The 23,651-nt window shown below is 36.7% G+C and overlaps 1 protein-coding gene across 10 annotated transcripts in view; it reads left to right on the top strand.

Moving 5' to 3' along the window:
• Positions 1-23,651, top strand: part of msi2b (musashi RNA-binding protein 2b) — a 632,499-nt gene that overhangs the window by 494,244 nt on the left and 114,604 nt on the right. For all 10 annotated transcript variants that reach the window (XM_051931155.1, XM_051931152.1, XM_051931154.1 and 7 more), the window contains exon 8: positions 9,388-9,470. In XM_051931155.1, the coding sequence (XP_051787115.1) occupies positions 9,388-9,470 (83 nt within the window). The remainder of the gene's footprint in view (positions 1-9,387; positions 9,471-23,651) is intronic.

Below are 23,651 nucleotides of genomic sequence, written 5' to 3'. Positions count from 1 at the left end.
GACCAAGTCTCACTTTGTGGGTGGTTGGTCAGGAAGTCCTTTATCCATAGGCTCAGATGCTCGTGGAACTCACTTACCCAGCATCCTTTTAAAGCCAGAGGGGCTGTCCACCGATAGAGTACAAGGAACATGGCAGAAAATAGTCACACACATAGAAACAAAATAATACATGAATGACAAAAAATAATACACTGCTAAATATGAAATATACTGAAAATGGAAAGAAAATGACAAAAGAAAAAAAAAGGAATTTAAACATAAACCAGGAGTGGAACCCATCCTAAAACATAACAAGACATGAGACAAATAAGGCAGAAGCTGCAGGGACAGAAACATCTAAAGTTTTTAAATGTGGGCTTTTGCGCAGGTGTTAGTCTTCTATACAGACAAATATCTGTGACAGGAAAGGCTCATATGAAATAGTTACATTAAATAGAACTCAGCAGGACGGGTCACTCTACTTCTAAATAATTATCACAACATATCCCCCATACAACAAGATGGAACGATCTGTGTGTCTGTGTTGTAAGGTTCATTCAGGTACTTGTTTGTTTAATGTTAATGGCTAGCAGAGGTAACCTTCACCACCCTCTCCCTCTGGCTTGTGCCCAGTTAAATATGGTGACCTGTCAGGTCCACTGGTCATTTCACTATCACAATTGCCTTGGTCTGCTAGAATAGATTTTCTTAAGATGTGCTGACAATTGAAAGAATGAAAATCAAATCAGCTCATAATCATCCTGCATTTTTATTTTATATTATATGTAGTGGTGGTGTATGCTTATGTGATTTTTTTTTAAATTGCCTTATTTATATAAAAAAAAAAAGGCAGTAAATAAATGATCAGTGAAAAACAATCAAAATTCCATATGGCTGTTATTTGATTTTTATTTAAAAAAGCCAAGGCCCTCAAAAAGCCTAATGCATTTGATTTAGCCACTGATCAGTTTGAATCAGTTTACAATATAATTTAGGATTACAATCAGGTATGGGTTTTATCTTGTTTAAATGTAAATTAAAGCTTTTTAAACACTTTGATTTCTCTAGGAAAATAGAAAAGGGGATTTGTAATGGTAAAATTAAAAGATATTAGCCTTAATGACAAACTGCCAGCGCTGCTATGTAAAGTCTTTTTTCCCCTTAAAAGCCTCTCAGAAAGTAATAATAGGCTCTTGTAATAACCAGGTTTGGATTGACAATACTTTGCTTTAAATACATTCGTTTACTTGTAGCAAAAGCAGCCTTTTAAGCAAAGGTCAATTGTCAAGTCATTGATTTTGCATTTTAATTTTATTTGTTTGCGTTTCCAAAGGGGATCTACATTATACTCGTTAAACCATTTTCTCTCTAAGAGACTGTGAATCTTTAAATCGAGGCAGAGTCCCTCTGTGAGGAGATGTTAATAAGTGTTAGATGTTCTCTCCTGATTCTGGGGTGTTCAGCAGTAGTAAGTAACACTTATTATTCTGTCAGACTTCAGATATTAGTGTTGTCATTTTAAGCTTAAAATTTTCTTTTGACAATCATCTGGCCATATGTGTGAAACAAGAGTGGAGACGTTTGCAGTGCAGTGCTAGGCTATCTTAACCCTTTTCACTCCAGTAAGCCTTTTCTTGATTAAATGGTTCTAGAGTTGTTCAAAGCCAATAATACTGCACTGGACTTTGAAATGTCGCTGAAATGGTATTTCTTTGACAGTCAGATCAGACCTGCACCTTTTCAAATAGCTTAGTACCTGAAGCTCACAATCTGCGGGTTTTAAAGTAGCACTGCCATATCTCAGCTCTGATTTGGTTGTGTCATATATGCTACTAAAATGTGCCCCTAATTTCCATGCGAATTTTGGCATGCAGCAGCTATCTACTCCCTAGCATGCGAGGCCATGAGAAATTGTACTTGACAGCTGATTTGTTGGTTGTCAGAATTTCTCAGCACATGCTGAAAATTGAGCTTCAAACCTGAATACGTCTTCTGCACCCTATTTATACAGGCCCTCATCTCTTTTGTTATAAGGCCAGAGCAACATTGCCTTTTTTCAGAAATTATTCTGCAAATATCTGTCACTATTCTTTTTACGGCAAATGCATACTGACGTGCATGTGTATGTCTGTGTGTATGGGATTCAGGAATTGGAAATAAAAAGCAGTTTAAAGAATGCATAAAATAGAAGTTTTCAAGTTCAGGCTGCATTAGACTCTGATAAAGCAGCACAGCAGTTTAGTAAAGCACATGATACCAAATGTAGTTTATATACAAACTCCTTTTAGTATAGGTTATTAGTATCTTTGGACATCAGTGCATGAAATTTAGAATCATTCTCGGTATTTTGAGGTTTTACGAAAGTCTCTGACTGACATTATTTTAGTTTTCATGAGGCTATGACATCATGGCTGTCCAGAGCTAAGTTATAATAGATATGCCGAGGATGTGATTCTGAGTCAGTAATTCTCTTGGGTATTCATGAGACATAGTAAACAGTAACCTCAAATGCGATGTAATGGTATGGTCTCCATCAAGTTCTTTGTTGAAACTCTCTTTTTAATAATGAAGACATGTTTCAACCTTTCTGATAAAAAAAAAGTAAAAACCCTCTTTGCTATTAAACAGAATGAAGCAATTCAGATCTGTTAACCACTGGGAGCAGAGGAATGTTTCAGCATGTCCAGCATAGTCTGTTAAGCACTAAATATAAAGTGTCATCCCTGGCAGACACACGGTTTGATAAGTAGCAATAATTCAAGAAACTGCAGTGAAACATACACCTCTTGATTTATTTTGTTCTGTTTTTATTTTCAGTCCATGAGAATTTGCCCGACCTTATCAATAATAGACCATTAAAGGACAAGTGGTCCTGACTGGCTATTAGGAGATTGTGACTAATCAAACATTTACAGAAGTGTCTAGTCTGTAATTGGATTACACTTCTTTAAACTGCTGTATTTATATCAGCCGAAAGAAATGTAGCTGCTGTCAACATGTTTTGACCTCTGAAGACAAAGTTCTCGAAGGAGAGGTTCGCTGTTTTCGACACATTGAGCTTATTATAAGACGTTCAGGGCTTGTTGTGATACACCATACCACTTTTATGTTTTATTTAGATTTGTAATAACTGTAACACTAAGGTGCAGTGTCTGGCTGACCACACTGGAAATCACATACTCATATATAGGTATTCCTCAGTCAGTCAGTCAGCCAGTTAGTCAGTCAGTCATTTTCCAACCTGGTATATCCTAACTACAGGGTCACGGGGGTCTGCTGGAGCCAATCCCAGGACAGGGTGCCAGCCCACCGCAGGACACAGACACACACGGACAATTTAGGATCACCAATGCACCTAACTTGCATGTCTTTGGACTGTGGGAGGAAACCCACACAGACATGGGGAGAACATGCAAACTCCACGCAGGGAGGACCCGGGAAGCGAACCCACCCACCGTGCCGCCCTAATATATGTATTCCTACATTTCAAAATATAAAAAACAAAAAAAATCTGCAAACTGAAGTAATTCCTGCATTTCTACTTTTCATTTACAGTATAAGAAATGTGCAGTTGCAGTGACTCAAAGTATAGTAGTACAATATGTCTATGTAACATATACAGTGCCCTCCAAAATGTTTGGGACAAAGACGCATTTTCCCTTGATTTTGATTTACCTCTGTGCTCTACAGTTTAAAATTACAAATCAAATAATCCAAATGTGATTAAGGTGCACACTGTACACTTTCATTTAAGGGTACTTGCATACATTTCGGTCACACCATGTGGAAATGACACTTTTTGTAAATGAGCCCCCCCCCCAATACTGTTTGGGACACAGCAATGGTAGATGGAATAAAGCAGTCATATTTAGTATTTTGTTGCATATCCCGTGCATGTAAAAACTGCTTAAAGTCTGCGATTTGTAGACATTAGACCAAGTGTTTGAGTATTTTCTCTGGCGTTGCTCTGCCGAGCCCCTAATGCAGCCATCTTCAGCTCCTGCTTGTTTTGGTGAAGTTTTCTCTTCAACATATAGAAGGCATACTCAACTGGATTTAAATCAGATGAACTGTTTGATTTGTAATTTTCAGCTGTGGAGCAGGGGGGGTAAATCAAGGAAAAACTTGTCCCAAACATTATGGAGGGCACTGCAGGTCAAGTTTTGATTTAGAATAACTTTTGTTTATTTTGTTTATGAGCAATGAATAAAAATACAGCCTGAAGTAAGCAGTAAATATAAATACAGGGTCTGTTATGTGTTATAAAGAACACATACTGTATGTCAAAATGGTGAATGTCACCTCTTTAAATAAAGAAAACACTTTTGCAATCACTCCCTGACACCAGCAGTCACTAAACAATTATTCACAGCAAGAGAACAATATCATTGAAGCACTAATTTTAAAAAATCCTTAGCCCAGAATTTTTATAAAGTTACAGGCTGTGGCCAGTTCATCTCCTCTGCGTCAAATACCCAGCAAGTTGACATTTCATACTCTCTTTTCTCCAATCAGCAGTCCTTACATGACATTTTCTGTTTTGCTGGATTCCTCCTCTGACTGTAAGCCTGTCAGATGTTGATGCTTAGCGTGTTTTCCTTTTTTTTTTTTTTTTTACTCGTGAGCTGCTTAGATGGGAGGTCTTAATATAAGAAATAGATTTTGACAGACACAATAATTCATTAAAATGTTGACAGATGTCACTCCGTATAGATGAATTGAAAGATTTTAAGTAGTTAAGTGTCTGCCAAACTCTATAATGTTGTATAGGTTCCTAAGAAGAGAGGGTCCTGTCAAAATATTTGAACTCTCTTTTGAGCTTTGCTTCACTGAATTAACTCCGTTAGTGTCTAGATGATTGAGCGCCCTCTCAGATTATCTGAAGCTTGTTTGTATTTTTCCAAGAAGCAAACCTGATAAAACTAGTGAGCAGAGGCCCATAATTCCTTTAAAAAAATAATGCAGTAGCTCAGTGCATCTCTAGCTGTGTGCTGGAAGGTAAGTTGTCTTTCAATATAATAGACACATGTACAAAAATGACTTTTAGATGTACAAAATGATAATAGGTGTAACTTTTCTTCTGATATGGAGCTCGGGGTGGAGCGTGGATATGTGTTTATGTACCAAGCAAAAGGTTTCACTACCCAGTGCTGATCAGTAACCACATTTCTAGTCCTCAGACTCGGCTTGACAATGCAGACAAAGACATTCATTAGCCGTGCTTTCCAAAAACACCTCAACAGACTCTTCTGTCTGCTCTTCTGATTTATTCATATAAATGTTGATTTGCAGAGTTGGGTTGTCAGTGCATCAGTGTGTTGAATTCTAGTTCATTAGTTTCCAGCAGAGTTGTAAACATTAATAAATAAAAGCTTGTGGAGCTTAACTGTAGCCTCCTTAAGGCAGGACAGGGTTAAAATAAAATCTCATTGAATTGTATGCCCCGCACATGATATAGCCGGGATGTGCATGGCTTACATTAACATAAAAATAACTGCTTGTTATACGGAGCAATATCAATGATGGAAATAAAAAATACCTTTAATGAAATTCAGATGCTAGACGCAGCTCCATGAATCTCATTAAATGAGCTTTGTAGTGTTTTTTGCTCGTCTTTCTCAATAAGTAGACATACTTTACAATTTTATTTTGCTTGAACAAACTCAGAGGTTTCATAATTTTGATCTGGGGTGGGGGCTGGAATAAGGAAACAGACAAAAACTTATATTATCCATCAATAAAGCCGGGGGGCTGAGGCTTCAGCTGCTAGGTTTCTGTTAATGAGTTTTTAATCTGTGGAGGTGTACAAACACAATTTATAGAGTCAGATTAACTCAGTTTTTAGGCCATTTCCCTGCAGGAGTAATTTGAATCAAGTTGTTCTTTTACATTTCCTCTGTTTTGAGCAAGCACCATTGTTTCCTGTTTTCTAGAACACTGCTGCTTTCATATCCCTGAAAATTAGTACAACGTGTTTTACTGTTTATGTGCATCTCTCTACAAATATCAAAATGTCTCTCTGATCATGACACTCTTCAGTTTTACATCCTACTTAGTGTTGTCCTATGTATCCTCCAGCAACATTGGAAAAAACGTTTCAACGTTTAAAACAAAAAAAAAATGAATGGAAGGATGAAATAAATCACATTTTGCTCCTGAAAAGCAAAGCATGGAGTTTCACTGTATGCATTGAGAGAAATGACACCAAACTCAACATGGAAAAATAATAGAAACAAAGCCCAGTTGCCCCACAGTACCACACTGAAGGCCTTCCTTCACAAGCATCACCATCACCATGAGGTTAATGTGGCTTACCAGCTTACCCACAACAAAATCAACTAAAATTATACCTTTTCCTATCGCCATGCTTTGTTTCACCAGTTCTCTGTCCACACAGTGCCTCCACACAGGAGAGGCACAGTTAGATCCTTGCAGCCCACTGTGTCTGCTGGCTTTTGTTGCAATTGAGCTTCTAATCATCTTGTAATAGTCCTAATTAAAACTGTAATTAGTAGAGATTATGCACCCGGGTAGGCAGGTGGTGGGCACTGCTTGTAACATTACATCTGCTTGGGTCAATGTAGCCAGCAGCACAGACGCACATATAAAAAGCGGAAAGTTGCAGAATGTGTCATTAATCTTGACCATCTCTCTTGCTGCCAAAGCAAGAAAACCTGCCTGAATAGTTTATTTTCTTAACAGTCAAAATTAACTGTGAGGTGACTACATTTTAGTTAATTAATTGCATAATTAATTAACATTCCTAGACTTTTTCATGCCTCCATGCAAATTTAATTCAGAATTTTTCTTGACAGGGAAACCAAAGGAAGCATGCAGCACTTTTGAGCAGTCAGCACTTGGACCTCCAGAGTATCATTATCTATTGTAACAGTAACGCATTACATTTATACAGAGATTTTCTCACTATTCAAAGCACTACCCCACAGGGAGGTCCCGGGACGCTAACCCATGATCTCCTTATTACGAGGCAGTAGCACTACCGCTGCATGACTTGTGTTCACTTCAAAAGTACAGTCAAGTGACAGTTCAATTCTTACGCAAATGTTTACTTCATGTGAAAGAATTGTGATCAGTGCAAGCTCAGTTGCAGCAAAATACAGCCTAAACACAGGGTCAAGAGGGCTAAGCCACCAAAAGAGTTATGATGATAAAAACATTCTCCACCTCACCATCTGAATCCACGCTCACTGGCTGAATATAAACATGGTTGTTCAAGGGTAGCATTGTCTTTAACTGTGGGCAGCATACAGTATCAAAGACAGTCCCGAAATACCCAAGGTGCCTATGCTAAGATTTCATTCCACTGCACACTTGCTCATATAATGTACAGTATATAATAACCCTTTAATGTGTGTCATGTGTTAGTGCCAGCCTTTCGGATGCTTGCCTTGCTGTAGGGCTAGCAGCTCAACCATAGTGCGTCTGGCTGGCCACACAGCGGCCACAAGCAGGAACCAAGCAGAGCAGGTGTCCTTGTTGCACTGCCTGCCTCAGTGCATTTTTAGCATCCCATTTGTTCATGCCAGGTCTGCCACAGCCTAATGGCATCTTGTTGGATACACAAGTGACCAGCCAGTATTAATCTTGCTTGTATTCTTACTTGTTACACCATCTACTCAAAGCACCATGATGTTCCAACAATGATGGATGGATTAAAAGCCAGAAGTCTATATGACCATCAGCATCAAGTGACTCCATTAGAACCCTAACTACAAAGAGGACTATTTCATTTATGTTAGGTAGAATGCCCAGAGGGGACTGGGCGCTCTCGTGGCCTGAAACCCCTACAGATTTTATTTTTTTCTCCAGCTTTTTGGAGTTTTTTTTTTTTTTTTTCTGTCCACCCTGGCCATCGGACCTTACTCTTTTTCTAGGTTAACTAATGTTGTCTTATTTTAATTTCTTATTTTGTCTTTTATTTTTCTTTTCCTCATTATGTAAAGCACTTTGAGCTACTTTTTGTATGAAAATGTGCTATATAAATAAATGTTGTTGTTGTTTCTGTTTGTTTCGGTTCCTTCCGGATTGTTTAAGTGCCTTTTCTCCATCTAATACACATTTAAGTTAGATATACTGTATACTATATTACTATATTATTTTTCAGAGCTTATGCAAGTACAGCAGGTTTGGGAGTTACATAAACTGTGGCATATGTAAATCTGAAGATATGTAAATGATTCCAAATAGTTATACATATGCAATTGTGTATGACACTTTTTCAAAATTATAAACACATTTCCAAGGACCCATCTGTTTAATGAAGCTCCTCCCGTCTGTGCCTCCCTTCTACTACATACAAAGTTACCTCTTCAACTAATTTTATCCATTACATACCACATTCTGCCAAGATTAAACTCTCCACCCATAAAACCATTTGTGTAAGCCAGCAAAGACAGTGTTACACACATGCATGTAAACACTCTTAAAAGTTGGCTTGTACCTTTCATACACAGTGCAAATCCCCCTATTTAAAGCGATCATGCCCCCTTCCTGCCCCTCTCTGTCTATCTCTTTTTTGTGTGCTATACTCTAAATACTCCTTTCGAGTACTTGCTTTGCTCTGTTTCTCTCTCTTTAACTTTTTAGTACTTGTCTGTAAATCCAAAAGTGCACCTCGTTTACACAGGACAGCTTTCTGCATGATGTTGCTGTTTCTGTCTTTGTCTTACAGTTCACTGTACATTTATACAAAACCTTCCTCAGTTGCAAAAAATGTTTGTTTGAAAGCCCTCTCTCTGTGTTGAAAAGGATAGTGGATATTGTTCCAATATGAGTAAAAATTTTCCTAGGAATGTATTCATTAAATATATATGAAAGTGACTGTGTATTGTCTTAGAGTTTAAGTGGTTTTAATGAATGGTTAAGAATATAATATCCAGAATTGTTTTTGATTCAAATACTTTCTTGGTTCATTTTATTTTCTGCATTCTTGAAACCACTACACATCTAGGTGTAGGACTTTTATTTTTAAAATAAAAGGCACAATTTTTTTTTTTATAGCACAACTTTTTTATTTAAAAATTTGTGCCGATTTATTTTCCTAAATATTTGTCATTGTTTTGACATTGCTTATCTATGATAGGTGCCTCTGCAGGTCAGACCTTTCAGTGTCATTAGCGCACGATTTGAGACTTAAAGAAAGAACACCTAGGTCTTGCCTCCTAAGTTTCATTACTGGTCATTTATACCTTAATATCCTGTCATTCCCCATGTACATCAGGGGAGCTGCTAAATGCTTTAAATCATTTAAATCATTCACCTCTAGAGAATGTCAAATCTTAATTGTTTTTTTGGCATGGCTGAAGCTGCTCTTTCTAACTTCAGTTTTCCTCTTTTTTTCCCCCCCTTATTTTCTCTTTCTCTCTCCCACCCCCTTCTCTTGAGCAGGATTTGGGTTTGTAACTTTTGAAAATGAAGATGTTGTGGAAAAAGTCTGTGAAATTCATTTCCATGAAATCAATAATAAAATGGTAAGTCGGTTTTGCTTTCATAAATTTTCAATACATTCAAATTAATATTTCATTTTCTCTTTAGTAGAACACGAATAATAAAGGCAAACCCATTAGGAAAGTACAGTGTTTGATCGTGCAGAACTCTCACATGATGGGTTGAACAGCGCAGTTAAGATTGCTTGGATTGAGCAAATGATTTGGAAAAAGGCCTGTAATAGCTTTTGTTCTCAACTGATCCATTCTGGATATTGCTGCATATTTGGGTTCAGGTGTCTATCCCTGCTTAGGCGAATTGTTATCCCTCTGAATCCATGAGGCAGCTGATCATTATTGCACTAGTCTCGCTTCTGAAACCTCAAGCTGTGCCATACACAAACATGTGCTTTATGGTTTAAATGCCAAGGTTGTAGGGTGCAGTGATGTCATGTTCTTAGCATTCAGTCATTTATTTTCTGAATTTTCTAATTCCCATTTAATGTTATGGAGGGCTGGAATTTATAGTGGCACAGGGGTTGGCACCTTTTCACCACCCGGGAAGCTCAGGTTTGGATTCTGATCACTTTCTGTACCGAGTTTGCAGGTTTACTGTGTCTTTGTGAGCTTCGTGCCAGTATTTTTTATTTTATTTAGATATTATTATTTAGAATTTCTAGTTAACCCATTGTTGATACTGTATGTACCAGAGTTATAATTTAATAATATATTTCCTCCAGCTATATCATGCACTGCATACATACAGTTAAGTCAGTTTTTTAGAGTTTAAAACATTCAGTATTCTGCATAGTGTAAATGAGCGCGTCTACAGACATTCTGTTGACCACCTTCTTCAGTCCCTTCCCCTACTAATCAACTTACACTCATTCACAAAGTATCTTTATTGACGTTAAAGATCGTGTGTACTTTAGTTGTAAAGCTAACTTGGTAGCGGTGGCTTTTTTGTTTGTTACTGCTTCAATACAAGAGCCTTCACCAAAGCTTAAATGCCAGGTTTTAATGCTGAAAGAGGCATCATTTAAAAATACAAAATGGTATATTAGATATAGGCTGTTGCTCAGTGTTCTGAAAATTCAGGTTATGTTGAAGATAGCATCAAAGCACTCTTCTGGAGAAGCATCTGTTAGCAGTCTGAATGAATATTTGACTTGCTAATTTTTAAAGACTGAAATGATTCACACTCTTTGCTGTACTTACAATGTCCTAAACTGAAATCACATACTTTGATTCATTATTTTGAATTTAAAGACATTAACAATGCTTTAGACCTTTAGGTCTGTAGTCCATTTTATCCAGTTAGGATTCCTTTGCTGTAGTGGAGCAGTCAACTTTTTAGTTTTTATAATAACTAAGCACCCAACCATCTTCCTCCTGTGCCTCGCATACTTTTCTGTATACCATCTCTTTAACTACAATCACTTTTTTTAATGGAGGGGTACCCTGACACCCTTCAAGCGGTTCTGACGCCCAGCACCCGTCCTCAGTGTTTGGCGTGCAAAGGGAGCAGATGGCAGAGCCCCTTGTGTGTGTGTGTGTGTGTGTATAGATATACTGTGTGTGTGTGTGTATGTATATATATATATATATATATATATATATATATATATATATATATATATATATATATATATATATATTCACGGCATTCGTAGTCTGTGTCACAATCTGATTGTATGGGAGGTTACCTACCAGGTAATATATATATACATGTATATATATATATATATATATATATATATATATCCATCCATCCATCCATTTTCCAACCTGCTGAATCCGAACACAGGGTCACGGGGGTCTGCTGGAGCCAATCCCAGCCAACACAGGGCACAAGGCAGGAAACAATCCTGGGCAGGGTGCCAACCCACCGCAGGACACACACAAACACACCCCACACACCAAGCACACACTAGGGCCAATTTAGAATCACCAATCCACCTAACCTGCATGTCTTTGGAATGTGGGAGGAAACCGGAGCGCCTGGAGGAAACCCACGCAGACACGGGGAGAACATGCAAACTCCATATATAATATATATATATATATATATATATATATATATATATATATATATATATATATATATATATATATATATATATGTATAAAACCCCAGTTCAAAAAACATTGTGTCACTGTGTAAAATGTAAATAAAAGCAGAATGCAATGATTTGCTAATCTCATATATTTATTTATACAGTCCACTATGTGGGATAGACAGATGCCCATCCCAACATCAGTTTAAAGACTTAGTAGTTTTTGTGTTTACATAACATACACTGTCAGTGAATGTTTTATTTCATATTTAAAGTACTCAAAAATACAGCACCTTCCATTTAGAAACAATTAAGTCAAAAAAACATTTTTTATAGTGAGAAGCACAAACAATTATCTTTTTTTTTTTTTATTAATTTTTGCGAATACATTGTTTAAAGTTGTAAAATTAAACCCCTGGCTTGGTCACCAGTGAGAGGGTGTCTGATGTTAAAGCCCCCAGTGACCGAGTGACACTCCAGGTTATATCACTGATGAAGTGACCAAGTACATCACATGATGTGCGGTGTGCTTTAACCATAACACTGTTGGCAGATATTATCAGTTGCTGCTGGGTTTGAATGAGTTCCACATTTGTATCTTGTTTTTCAGCAAGTGGTATTTGTATGTTTTTGGATTTAAAGTGATTTACAGATTGACTTTCCAGAGGTCCACTGGCTAATCTCTGTTTTTTTTTTTTTCTAATTCTAATTTGACGTTTTTATTTTTGGAGATACTGAAAGGTTTACATCTTGATTTTGAGGCCATCATATTGCAGTCATTGATGATTTCAGTAAATGTTACATCGTCCTTATTTTGTTTTTGGTAATTTCAGAGATAGTTGCTCACCAATTTTGTGATATCATCAGTTGACCAGGTCTTTGCTAGTTGTTAGCTGCTGCAGTGAATTTCATCTCTTGGAATGCTATTCTAAATTAGTTGATGTTTTATGACTAGTTTCTTTTTTATCTTTCATTCTGAATTACTCTTTTTATTCAGGTTACAAACACTTGTTTTTACTTTATTGGCAGTACACAAGTGTTTGTTACTTTATGCCTTTGACTCCAAAGAAAGACACCAAAGGCATATCAAAGGATGCATTCTGTGTTACATGTTTACAGCTTTTTTATGTGTGCAAAATCAGTGCCTCAGGAAACACCTGGGAATCAATGTAGTCACAGAACACAAAAGGCAGCACTATTCTAAAACATTAAAGCGCGCACATTATGTGCAGAAATACTCCAAAATTAAAGGTGACATTCTGCACTTAGGCCCAATAGTCATCTTTTCATCTTGTATCTGAACTGCTTGTGTGCACAATACAAATTCTGTACAAACTCTGTTCCAGTACTTACCAAGGATGTTGTAATTCTTTTTTGTGATTGTGCGTGCATGAACCTTTATATATTCATAATGTAATTTTAATATTTCCGAAGAAATGCAAAAAAATTTTCTTAAAAAATTAATGCATCATTTAACCTCTTGATTTAGGTAAAATATATAGCATGGCAGATGTTAACAAATCTTCCAGATAGTCCTGTTTTTAAATTGAATATAGCATAATTACATTTACTAGAAAATATTGTAGGCACAAAAAAGGTAAAGATGCTTCTGAGTAGCTGAGTCATTTGCAGCTTTTTTCCCCCAAAGCAAACTAAGTATGACACCATTGATTAGAATTACTGACATGAAGGTTTAATTTGAACATTTTTATTGTATGGGATATTTTTATTACAATATAAAATATTAATTTTAGCCTCCTTTATCTATTTTTGTAAAAGGTAATGATATATATCATCTAGTTTTATCAGCTACAGTATATTTAGCTTTTGTTGAAGGCTTATTTAATATTTGTTTACTGTATACATGCATTTAGATGAACTTAAAATGTTGTATTTTGAGAAAAAAAAATAACAATAGAGAATGTAGCACTTTATGAAATCCATGATTAAATCTTGCTAAGTATGTCATTGTTGAACATTATTTAGCAGAGCCCTAATATTAATATTCATGTTTAACTTGATTATTTTCATATTACTTCCAGTTTGTTATAGTGCACATTTGCTAAAGTATTATATATTAAATGACAATTATGATGTTGGGATTTGTAATAAAATTATTATTGCATGTTAAAAAAATAGTTTATTGTTCTACATTTTCAAAAATTACCCCACAATATAGAATAACCCTTAATGCAACTTGTGAACACAAATCATTATTTATTTATTTGCGTATATACATTATGTATTTATAACATTACAGTTGAAGTTTAACATATATCTCGGTGCAAAATCAATAACTAATGACATATTAGTATGCTCCATTATATAATTATTTCTCTTTTAGTTTAGTAAATGAGGTATAGTTTTTTAGACTGAGTGCCCTGAGTGGAATTAAAAGTTATATTTTTGAGTGGTGAAAATAATTCAGGAAGCATGTTGATGCAATGTTATCTTCTAATATCAGTTGGAAGTGATTAATTTGTTGAGGTAATCAAAATCACTTTTGTAATACAATTCACTTTTTAGGAAGTGACGTAATATTATGGTCAGCACATATGTGAGGTCAAGGAGGCCAGTGAAATCCGTTTTCACAACCTTTCATTTACAATCTGCCTTTTCTTGCGAGGGTCACACTGGCAGCAGACCAGTCTTCCTTGTCCCTAGCAACCGTTTCTACCTCCTGATGGGATTTCTCCAGGCCAAACAAGAGATATAATCTGACTTGCAGGAACACTCTGGGAAACACTAATAGCATACTTTACAGTATCTAAGGGGACAAAATGGCTCATATCTCTCTCATAAAAATAAATGGCAAACTAGGAGGACATCAGATCCTCATACTAAGATCTCCAAGACTGATAAAGAATATAAAGACTTATATAATGATATACTATACAAAAAAAGATTATCATTACAAACACAATGTAATTTTATGAGCACAGAGAAAAGGTTAATAAGATTCAAAAGATATGCAAAAGGTATTGCAGAGATTAACAACACAGTTGAAACCTAACTTAGTAAACATAAAGAAAATCTCTTTATTGAATAAGGATGTCAGAATATCCATTCTAAGGGTTTTCTGTCTGTCACTCATGAAAATTCATGAACCACAGGGCCTTGAACCTTGCTCTTGAGCTTATGATGTGATACGCATAGTACAACCCAAGAATTTGAGGCGTGGACTACTTCAGCCACAACCTGTAATTGAGTTGAGCTTCAGATCCTTCTTACGGTGGCACAACCATGTATCCCGGCTGAAAGGAAAAGAAGACCAGCATAAGCACACACCATTGCCATCAAGAAAAGCACTGCAGCGACCTCTTCTGGCAGTGAAACACTTTTCACAGGTCAACTGATTATTTTCATTGCAAACATCGTACACTCCAAGCACAACAAAAAGTGGAACAAAGACTTGGAGCTGCGCGTTTCTTCCGCCACATTATTGGGCTTGGAGTCCTTCACACAAGCAAGTGGCAACATGGCCATGTGACCTAGCTGTCAACAAAAGAACCACAGCAACATCTGATGTCAGTGAAGCACATTGCACAGGCCGACTGATCAGCATGACAAAGGTGGCGGCACACTCAGCAGAGTGACCTGGAGTGCAGTGTTCCATGAGAAGTGCCCAAACCACCTCTCTTCAGGGACCAGAGTGTTTCCTAGTTGATAAACGTTTTAGTAGATGAAATCAAGAAAGTGCTCCGTACAGGAGTATCACAGGATCAGACTGGATTCGTTAAAGATAGATGTCTGTTGTGCTTGTTTGATGTGCAGAGGTTCTGCTGTATCTGGATGCAGAAAATGTGTTACGTAGATAGAGTAGAATTGGGCTACCTCTTTATGGTATTGCATTAATCTATGTTTGGAGTTAGTGTTTGTGCATGGATTAAGTTATTTTCCTCAAGCCCTGAAGATTTTTGAAACTGGTATTAAAATGCTAGATATTTCTCTTCAGCAACAATCAGAAATAAAGGGAAGAAATGGAACAAAACAGTTTTCTTTGTCCACAATATGGCCCTTTTTATTACTGATCCAAACTTGTCATTGCTGGTTGTAATAAATCTATTTGAATAAATTTTACAAAATTAACTTGAATAAAAGCATGGTCTGTCCAGTTAACTCAGATTGGTATTAAAGCACTTTCCACTGATTATGCCAAAACTGTTTACTTATTTGAGTGTCACAGTCAAAATAATTTTATTTAAAGATCTTTTTAAACTCAATTTCTAGAACATGTTGTCTGTAGCAGGAATAATTAACATTGAGGAAAGTGATATTCTTCTAAAACTCACACTCATTTATACAGAAGACAAAAGTATTAAGAGGACAACCCTGCAGAGATCGAAAACCAAGGGTGTCATGCCATTACCTGACTTCCAGTTTTACTACCGAGTCTGTAATATTCATAATTTAAGACAACTGAAGACAGAAGACAGTACTGGAAGTCCATTTACTTGGTTAGTCTTGGAAAGAAATTGTTGTCGGAATTCCTTTCTGTTGGCCTTGCCTTGTGCTCCATTCATCAGTAATTGCCACCAGTTTACTACAAATCAGATTGTATGTCACTGGTACCAGCGCAAGGAACTTTTTAAAGCAAACATGCTGTTCTCTGCAGCTCCATTAAAAGTTAATTTTATATTTCAGCCCTCCTTAACATACACAGTATTTAAGATGTAGATGTCATTAGGTATGTCGAGCTCTTAGTATTGATAATTTGTTTGCACCCTTTGAACAACTCAATTATTTTTTCTGTTTACAAGTCTTTAACTCTGTTAAAGGGGATCTGTCCAACTTACCTAACCTTCCAACACTATCCACTGTGACCGATAGATGGTGGTATAATGCGGTAACCTGACACAGATAGACGCTAGAGGCACAAATACAAAAAGCACACGTGATTTATTTACAGTGTCCTAAACAGCCCAAACACACACTTTCCTTTCTGTTTCTTTTCTCTCTTTCTTTCTTTACCTCTCGGTCCTTTTTTCTCTTTCTCCTCCACAGCAAGCTTACTTGTCCTCCTCCTGACTCTGGCTCCCGAGTGGTGTCTGCTGACCCCTTATATAAGGCACCCGGAAGTGCTCCAGGTGCCTGATGACTTAATTCTGGCAGCTGTTTCTGGAATGGCGGAAGAGCTGCTCTCCAGGGCTCAGCAGCAGTTGTAGCGCCCCCTGGAGACGCCCACAGATCCCAACAGGGCTGCACCAAACTCCAACTCCCATAAAGCCCTTTGGGAGTCAGAGGCACCACTGCAACCCAGAGGGGCTGCCATCTAGCATACCGGGGAGGTAATGTTCCGGCCGCATTCCTCCCCTGCTCCTTCCAGTGTGGAGGCGTCCAGGCCAGGCAAGGACCCCGGCCATCCATGACACCACATTTGAAAATACTTTAGCTAATAAGGATGAGAGAGTTGGTTTTACAATTAATCCTTATTCTTCTACAGCAGTGTTCATAGTAACACTGAGTGCTAATAGATCACGTAGCAGTAAACTTACTATGATTTTCAATACAACATTGTTAGTGCGATGACTGATTTTGAAAGAATCGTAATGCACCCTCTGTAACTCTATGGGAAAGCCACATGTTATATTATCTAAAATTAGAAACTAAATCACATTTATTTTTTGCATGGAACAGTTTTTGAAGAATTCAACAAAAATTTTATTTTATTTTAAAATAAGTGTGCTATGTTTCTGCTTAACCTGTGGCATTTTAATTAATGTCAAGAACTATTACGTAATGGTCTTTTTGTTATCAAACTGCTTTACGCACTGGGTAAGGGTGAAGCTGATTGTGATTTTTGAATCTTAACTCTATCTCTGATATACCGTATTGATTGTATTTAGGATCAGACTGTTTTTCTTTTTTCATTTAGCAATGTTTGATTGTTTTGTTATAGCAATAAATAAACAAATCACAACAAAAGACAGATAATGTCAACAAACATAAGAGATAATTTCACCAGTGGGTCTTGGATACATCATACAAAATAAAGCTTTGCATTGCTAAGAAACACGTTTAAACTACAAGTTGTGACGTGGAGCTTAAATATAAATACTGATATTTCAGATAACACCTCCCTGAAAAAAACATTGTACTGTTCTTTTCCTAGGCTTCCTGTCATGAAGTAGTTGCTTGTGTCAGTCAGTCTTATACAGTAACTACATTGTCAAGGATCTTGTGTGCCTGGTAGGGTAACATAGCAAACTGGTCAGTGGCAAGAAGTCCAAAATTAGACCTCAACAAACAGCCCCAGTAAGTCTATTCAAACCTCGTCTGGAACCATAGATGCCCAAACCCACGCCTGCACCGGAGACTAGTGTTGATGTTCGCTAGCAGACCATGTAGCCCAGGCGGCCTAAGCCCAAAGAAGCCACATGAGGCCACATAAAGGAAACGTGTGTTCTCACTGCCTGGAAAGTGAAGGGTTAGGTTTGGGTGCTTTGTTAGTCACATGATAGTAGTGTATGGCATATAAATAAATAAAAAAAAAAACAATTATGCTAAATCCATAAACTTAAATATAGAGATAAATCTACCAGGTCACTCATACACTCACTACTGTTTCATTTATAAATTAACCAAAATATACACATGTGAAATATTTTCAGAGTTACTGATTATGCAGAAGGGTTATAGTGAAATATGAGTAACAGGCTTATCATTTAAAGAATGGCGATCCTGCATTAATAAAGCAGAATCTGACATTTAGACATCTGGCAAAATGTGAAAGACCATTTTGTTGCAGGTTATGTTTTCTCATTATGCCACTTTCCATGTGCAATAAACACAGGCTGTGCTTGCTGTCTGTGTGGGCCCATTCAGTGTGAAAAGTCAGTTAAGCGCGCAGGGATCATTTAACCTTCAACTTTTTTATTAGTTGTATTTGCACACTTATGCCAAAGTGACTCTTTTTCAGTTGGTGTTTCTTAGTTCTGCTGAGAGCAATTACTAATGAATGAGTAAGACAACATCACAGTTTCGAGGAAGATAGGATTAGGGATCTTTTCCATGCTGTTGAGTAAATTGAAAGCACACACTGACTGATTTAACTGTTAAAATTATGTAAGAAATCCATGTTGCAACAGAATTCTCACTAAGAATATCAATTACCTGTGCTACAGCAGCTTCACTGTATACCATTTCTTCACTGTTACACTGGATTTCCTAAGAAAGTAAAAATACATACATGCAAAATAAATTATTTGTTTGGAATTCTTAACATTTGTGAAGCATTTCCCATTTAAATAGTAAGGTTTTTCCTGCCAATCTATACAAAATGCAAGGTTAATGGTGTGCTTCTCTTGTCAGTTCTTCAATAACATGCTAAAGAAAGAAAGCGATTTTAAGATGTAAGAATCCATACAAATCAATATGACTCTTTTCTGTTTATACCAGAAATTACACACAACTCAGAAGTTGACAGACTCACCAAATGTACATGTCACCTGTAAACCGAAGTGCTCTTGATACTTAGGCTGAATGCAGACTGGGTACTTACATTATCAATTTCTTGGATGCTGTTCCTAATCTAAAATAACCTTAATCTGAAGATTTTTTTTTATTATTATTATAAATCATATCATGCATATAGATTCAGCTCTTCCCACTTATCCTTGGTTATCAAATATTTATTGATATGTGTTTATGTTTATATCTTGAAAACATTTCTATGACTGTCCAACATAAGATTCATGTAAGGTACAAGTGAATGAAATTTGATTGAAGTGATATGATATGTTGTGGAATCCCAAATGCTAAGATTCTTGTGCATGAAATTAAACCCCATAAATGCCACACAAAGACAGGACTTTAAAACAGAAATATTTAAAATGAGAAAAAAGCACCAGGAAAAAAGAAAAACCCAAGGTACTGAGAACCTTCAAATTTCCACCTCTTTGGTGCCCTCCCAGGGATGCCATCCATGAGAAAGGTCTGGGAACAGTGATGAGGTTATTAAAGAAGTAGCTGTGAGCGCAGGATTCAGGCACGTACAAGAAGGCGATACATCTTTTTTCTCACTGGTGCAAGGCTGTGAAAATTGACAAGGATTATGTAGGAAAATGAAGAGTGTAGCTAATATATCTCATTATCATGTTACTCTGTTCAAGCAATTCGATGATAAATTATGAGCAATTGAAAATGTGTTGCAAAGGTTTTTGGACAACCCTCATAAAGCAAACCAGCATATAAATGGCTGTACAGTATTATAGATTTTAAAACCACTGCTCTAATTTCTTTTTTATGATTTTTCTTTGCTTTCACAGAAGCTTGTGTTTATCATCCTGCAACAAAGTAGCAATTTATAACCTTGGGAGATTTGAGGCAGTTGTTGACTGTTTGCCGTGTCACGTTTTTTTCTAACTGTCCTACAGCTTGTTAAATGTTGTTTGATGTCTCTTCATAGTGACAATCTGAATCATTTTTAACTATCATGATTATTAATGAAGATATCACAATGGCTAGCTATGGTGCCTTGCGTTTTCTGTCTTTGTGCCAGCCCTCTTCCTACAGTAATATAGCCCTCTTTAATATCATAGAGTCAAGTTTTCTTACATATTGGTGAAATGTCTTTTTGAAGATTTCTGTACCTTGTTCTTTGCAATTTCATTTTATTTACAATATAATTATGCACTATTTTAAAAGGATTTAATTTTCATTTGTAAAATAATGGAGCTGAATATTTACTTTTATGTAACCTAGGGATTCGTGTTTTATACTGAGACAGTTTGCTTCCCTGTCACAGTCATGTCCAGCTGTTGCTGTAACCTGATCTCTAATTTGGCATCTGCTGATCTCATCCTTGTGACATCTTTGTTAGTGCTCTTGTGACCTTATGAAACAGAATAATCAGGAGCTGGCTGGCAGACTCTGGAAAACCTGTGTGATTCCAGCTACTAGCCGGGAGACATTCTGTAGTGAGAGATTATTATGATCAGATTTTTATAGCCTCGTATGGAGTATTTCGAGTGATTATTTTAAATCTTCATATGCAAGTCCTGAGGAGATCATATGGATGGTTCAGTAGCTCATAGAACCATTTGGCTCAGCTAGACTTGAATATATAAAGGAAAGATAAACACTAGTACACAGTAGCACCTTGTCATTTTTTATATCTTAAATATGCATTCCTTTGAAAAAATGTGCCTGTTTTCAAAGTAGAAAGAAGAGCAAAAAAGAAACCAGTATGGAAAGTACTATGTGAGACTCTAAACATGTTTGACAGGGTAATGAACTCTGAGTTAGGGTTCAACAATAGCTGTGCTTCCATTGCAGTTATGCGCAAAGTGGAAGCAATACTTCAGAAAAGTCGATAAAACACAAATGCAAATTATCTGTATTTCCATTAAGTAATTTTATGTGAATAAAATTTCCTTTATCACTTGAAATTAAAAATGATGAACGATATGATAGGTGTTGGCTTTGTTATTTCAATTGTGTCTACAATTGCCATGTTCGTTTTTAATCGGCGGCAACAAGAGCGAGTGAATACATAAAGGAACGGTGAATTCACTATACTTGACAGAGGCCACATATTAGGGATTTGTTTGAAATTGTCCATAGTGATTTTACTGAGGAGCTCTGGGTACAAAAGTTTAGGATGAGCAGCTCAACATTCATGGAATTATGCAGAGCAATTGGCCATCTTGTGTTCCCTGTCGTAGCATACATGAGGAAGCCAGTCCTGACCGAGAATCACATAGCCAACACGCTTTATAAACTGGCTACCTGTATGGAGTACAGGGATGTTGACGAGGATTTTGGTGTGAGCAGGGGTGTGTCTGGCAATATGCTCCAAACTAATGAGGCAATACATCACTTTACCTGATGTGGAAGAGGAACAGCAATTTTTCATAGCGCAATTACAAGGCACACAAAATACCTCAGCTGTATGGTACAACTGACGGATCACATATCCCTATTCAAGCACACAGTGATGGGTATTGGGATTATGTTAACAGGAAATGCTAAACGTGTTGTTCTGCAGGCAGTTGTTGACGACTGATTAATGATCAGGGACATTTGTGTTGGGTCACCCGGTACTGCTTGTGATGCTACTGTATTTGCCACATCACATTTGCATAGGTATTTGAAAATTTATATCATGTCATGTGATCTAAATGTGAAAAAAGTGCTTCCATTGCCGTTCTGTAAATTATTGTTGTTTAAATTGCCTGCAAAACCACCTCAAGCGAGCGTATAAACTTTTTTGCGCTTCCATTACCATTTTTTTGTTTTGCAATTTCAAAATGTACGTTAACAAGATTAATGGAAACACAGTTAATGTAGTAGAGATTGTTGAGGATTTTGTGTCAAATGAACTTAAAAGAACTTCTTTTATGTTATAAACTCCTCTTCCGGTTTGGTGGTTTCATACTGCAACAGAATTGACCAATATCAGTTATGGAGTATGATTCTATACACATGATTCAGACCAAACCTTTCTGTGTGGGGGTTACATTTGTCAGTGGTGGTGCTGTGTATTAGTCATTAACAGAATGGCATACATTGGTAATTGATGCAATTCACAGGAATCAAAATAAGCTCATAAAAAAGAGATAAACAAGAGGCACACAAGTCATCGAAGGGCACTTTGACTGCTTGCTTTGGTAGGTAGTAGGTTTGTTAGATCATACTTAACTATTCAAATATAATTCAGATTTATTTGAAAAAATCCTTTTCCAATGTAAATGCTGACATTTGATTGTGAATAGACTGTTTTATATCACACTCATTTTGGCATTGTGTTACTCCATGTTACTGCACGCTTTGCAAAGCTGTGGTATTCTGCAGATCTCATTTTACATACCAGCTTATACATGGTGTTTAATTATTAGGAGTAAAGCTTCACAGCCATACCACTTCACAGTGTCGTTTGAGACAGTTTTGTCTACCCCATGGCTCCAGTTTTTGATGAACAGAGCGTTGTTTCTAAACATTTCTCCAGTACGGTAAAAGTATCCTTCTGACTGCTGTGTTCTTATTAATGCGAAATGTAAATAAGGTCATAATTTTGTTTTTCCTTTTATTATTAAAATGACTTGAAATCTCCACTGTAAAGAACTTTTTCAGTCGCACCAATACACATTCAGCTACCTCCTCCAACACTCAGTGTCTTCATCTCACATGGCTGCTTGTTTAACAGTTAATGCCCACCTTTAATACTGTTCTACTCCATCTGTAAACGAGACAAAAAGACCCCATTTAGCTTAATTCTGTCTATTATTCATTGACTGCTGGCTCCTGCATGCAACACTACAAAGTTATCAAGTCCGAGTCCACACTCTATACTCTGCACCAGTGGCATTTTTATTTATTCACTATTTTAACTAGCTGCGTCCTACACCAGTGTTTCTCAACCACTGGGGGGGATCACAATCTTTTGGTTATAATGGAAGTGGCTCACACAAAGGACCACTGCTAAGGCGATCACTCTCATTCTGAAGAATGCTGTCGAATCACCAAGGGGATCTGCCCACTGTGATGATCATGCTCAATCCCCCCCTCGATCTGACAATTGTGCTCCAGTCATGAAGGAGACTGCCCATTCTGACAAATGCTCTCAAAAAAAGGTTGAGAAACACTGTCCTACACATCTTGTGATTTTCTTCAAAATTTTCCAGTATGTAAGAGCCATTTACTGTATTAGTTGTTTAGGTTATGTTAGGTTGATAGAAGTATTTTCTTAGTTATGTTAAATGTTTGCCTATATATTTAGTGCATTGAATATGGGAGGTTCTATTATAACCACCACAAGCTACAGTGAAATGGAATATTCTAACTATTTCTTGTCCCTCTGACTATAGACTAGTTCGGTTAGTAATCTGCCTTGTCGTAGGTACATAACATATTCTATTGGACGTGCAGTGCCATACGTATAGAATGTACTGAATGTATTAAGTGAAGCATAGAGAAATAACTCACCATTAAGTATAGAAAACAACTGAAGTTTAACAAGGAAAAGTTAAGTTTAAAGAGGAAATATTTTTTTCTTTTTTGCCTTTTATCCAGCATATGTAACAACTTTTTTCTCTGTTTTTGTGTGAACTGTTGGCTTTGAATTTTCACTAAACCTTTTTTAAAACAAACTTTATTGGAATGAGAAATTTCTTTTGGTATGCATTTGACTCATGCTTGATCCTGCCTTACCAACTCAGCAGCTACACTC

This window comes from Erpetoichthys calabaricus, chromosome 8 (assembly GCF_900747795.2).
Source record: "Erpetoichthys calabaricus chromosome 8, fErpCal1.3, whole genome shotgun sequence".
Classification (NCBI taxonomy): Eukaryota; Metazoa; Chordata; class Cladistia; order Polypteriformes; family Polypteridae; genus Erpetoichthys; species Erpetoichthys calabaricus.
The sequence above is the reverse complement of the archived record's forward strand: the minus strand, read 5'-3'. Positions and strand labels throughout refer to the sequence as shown.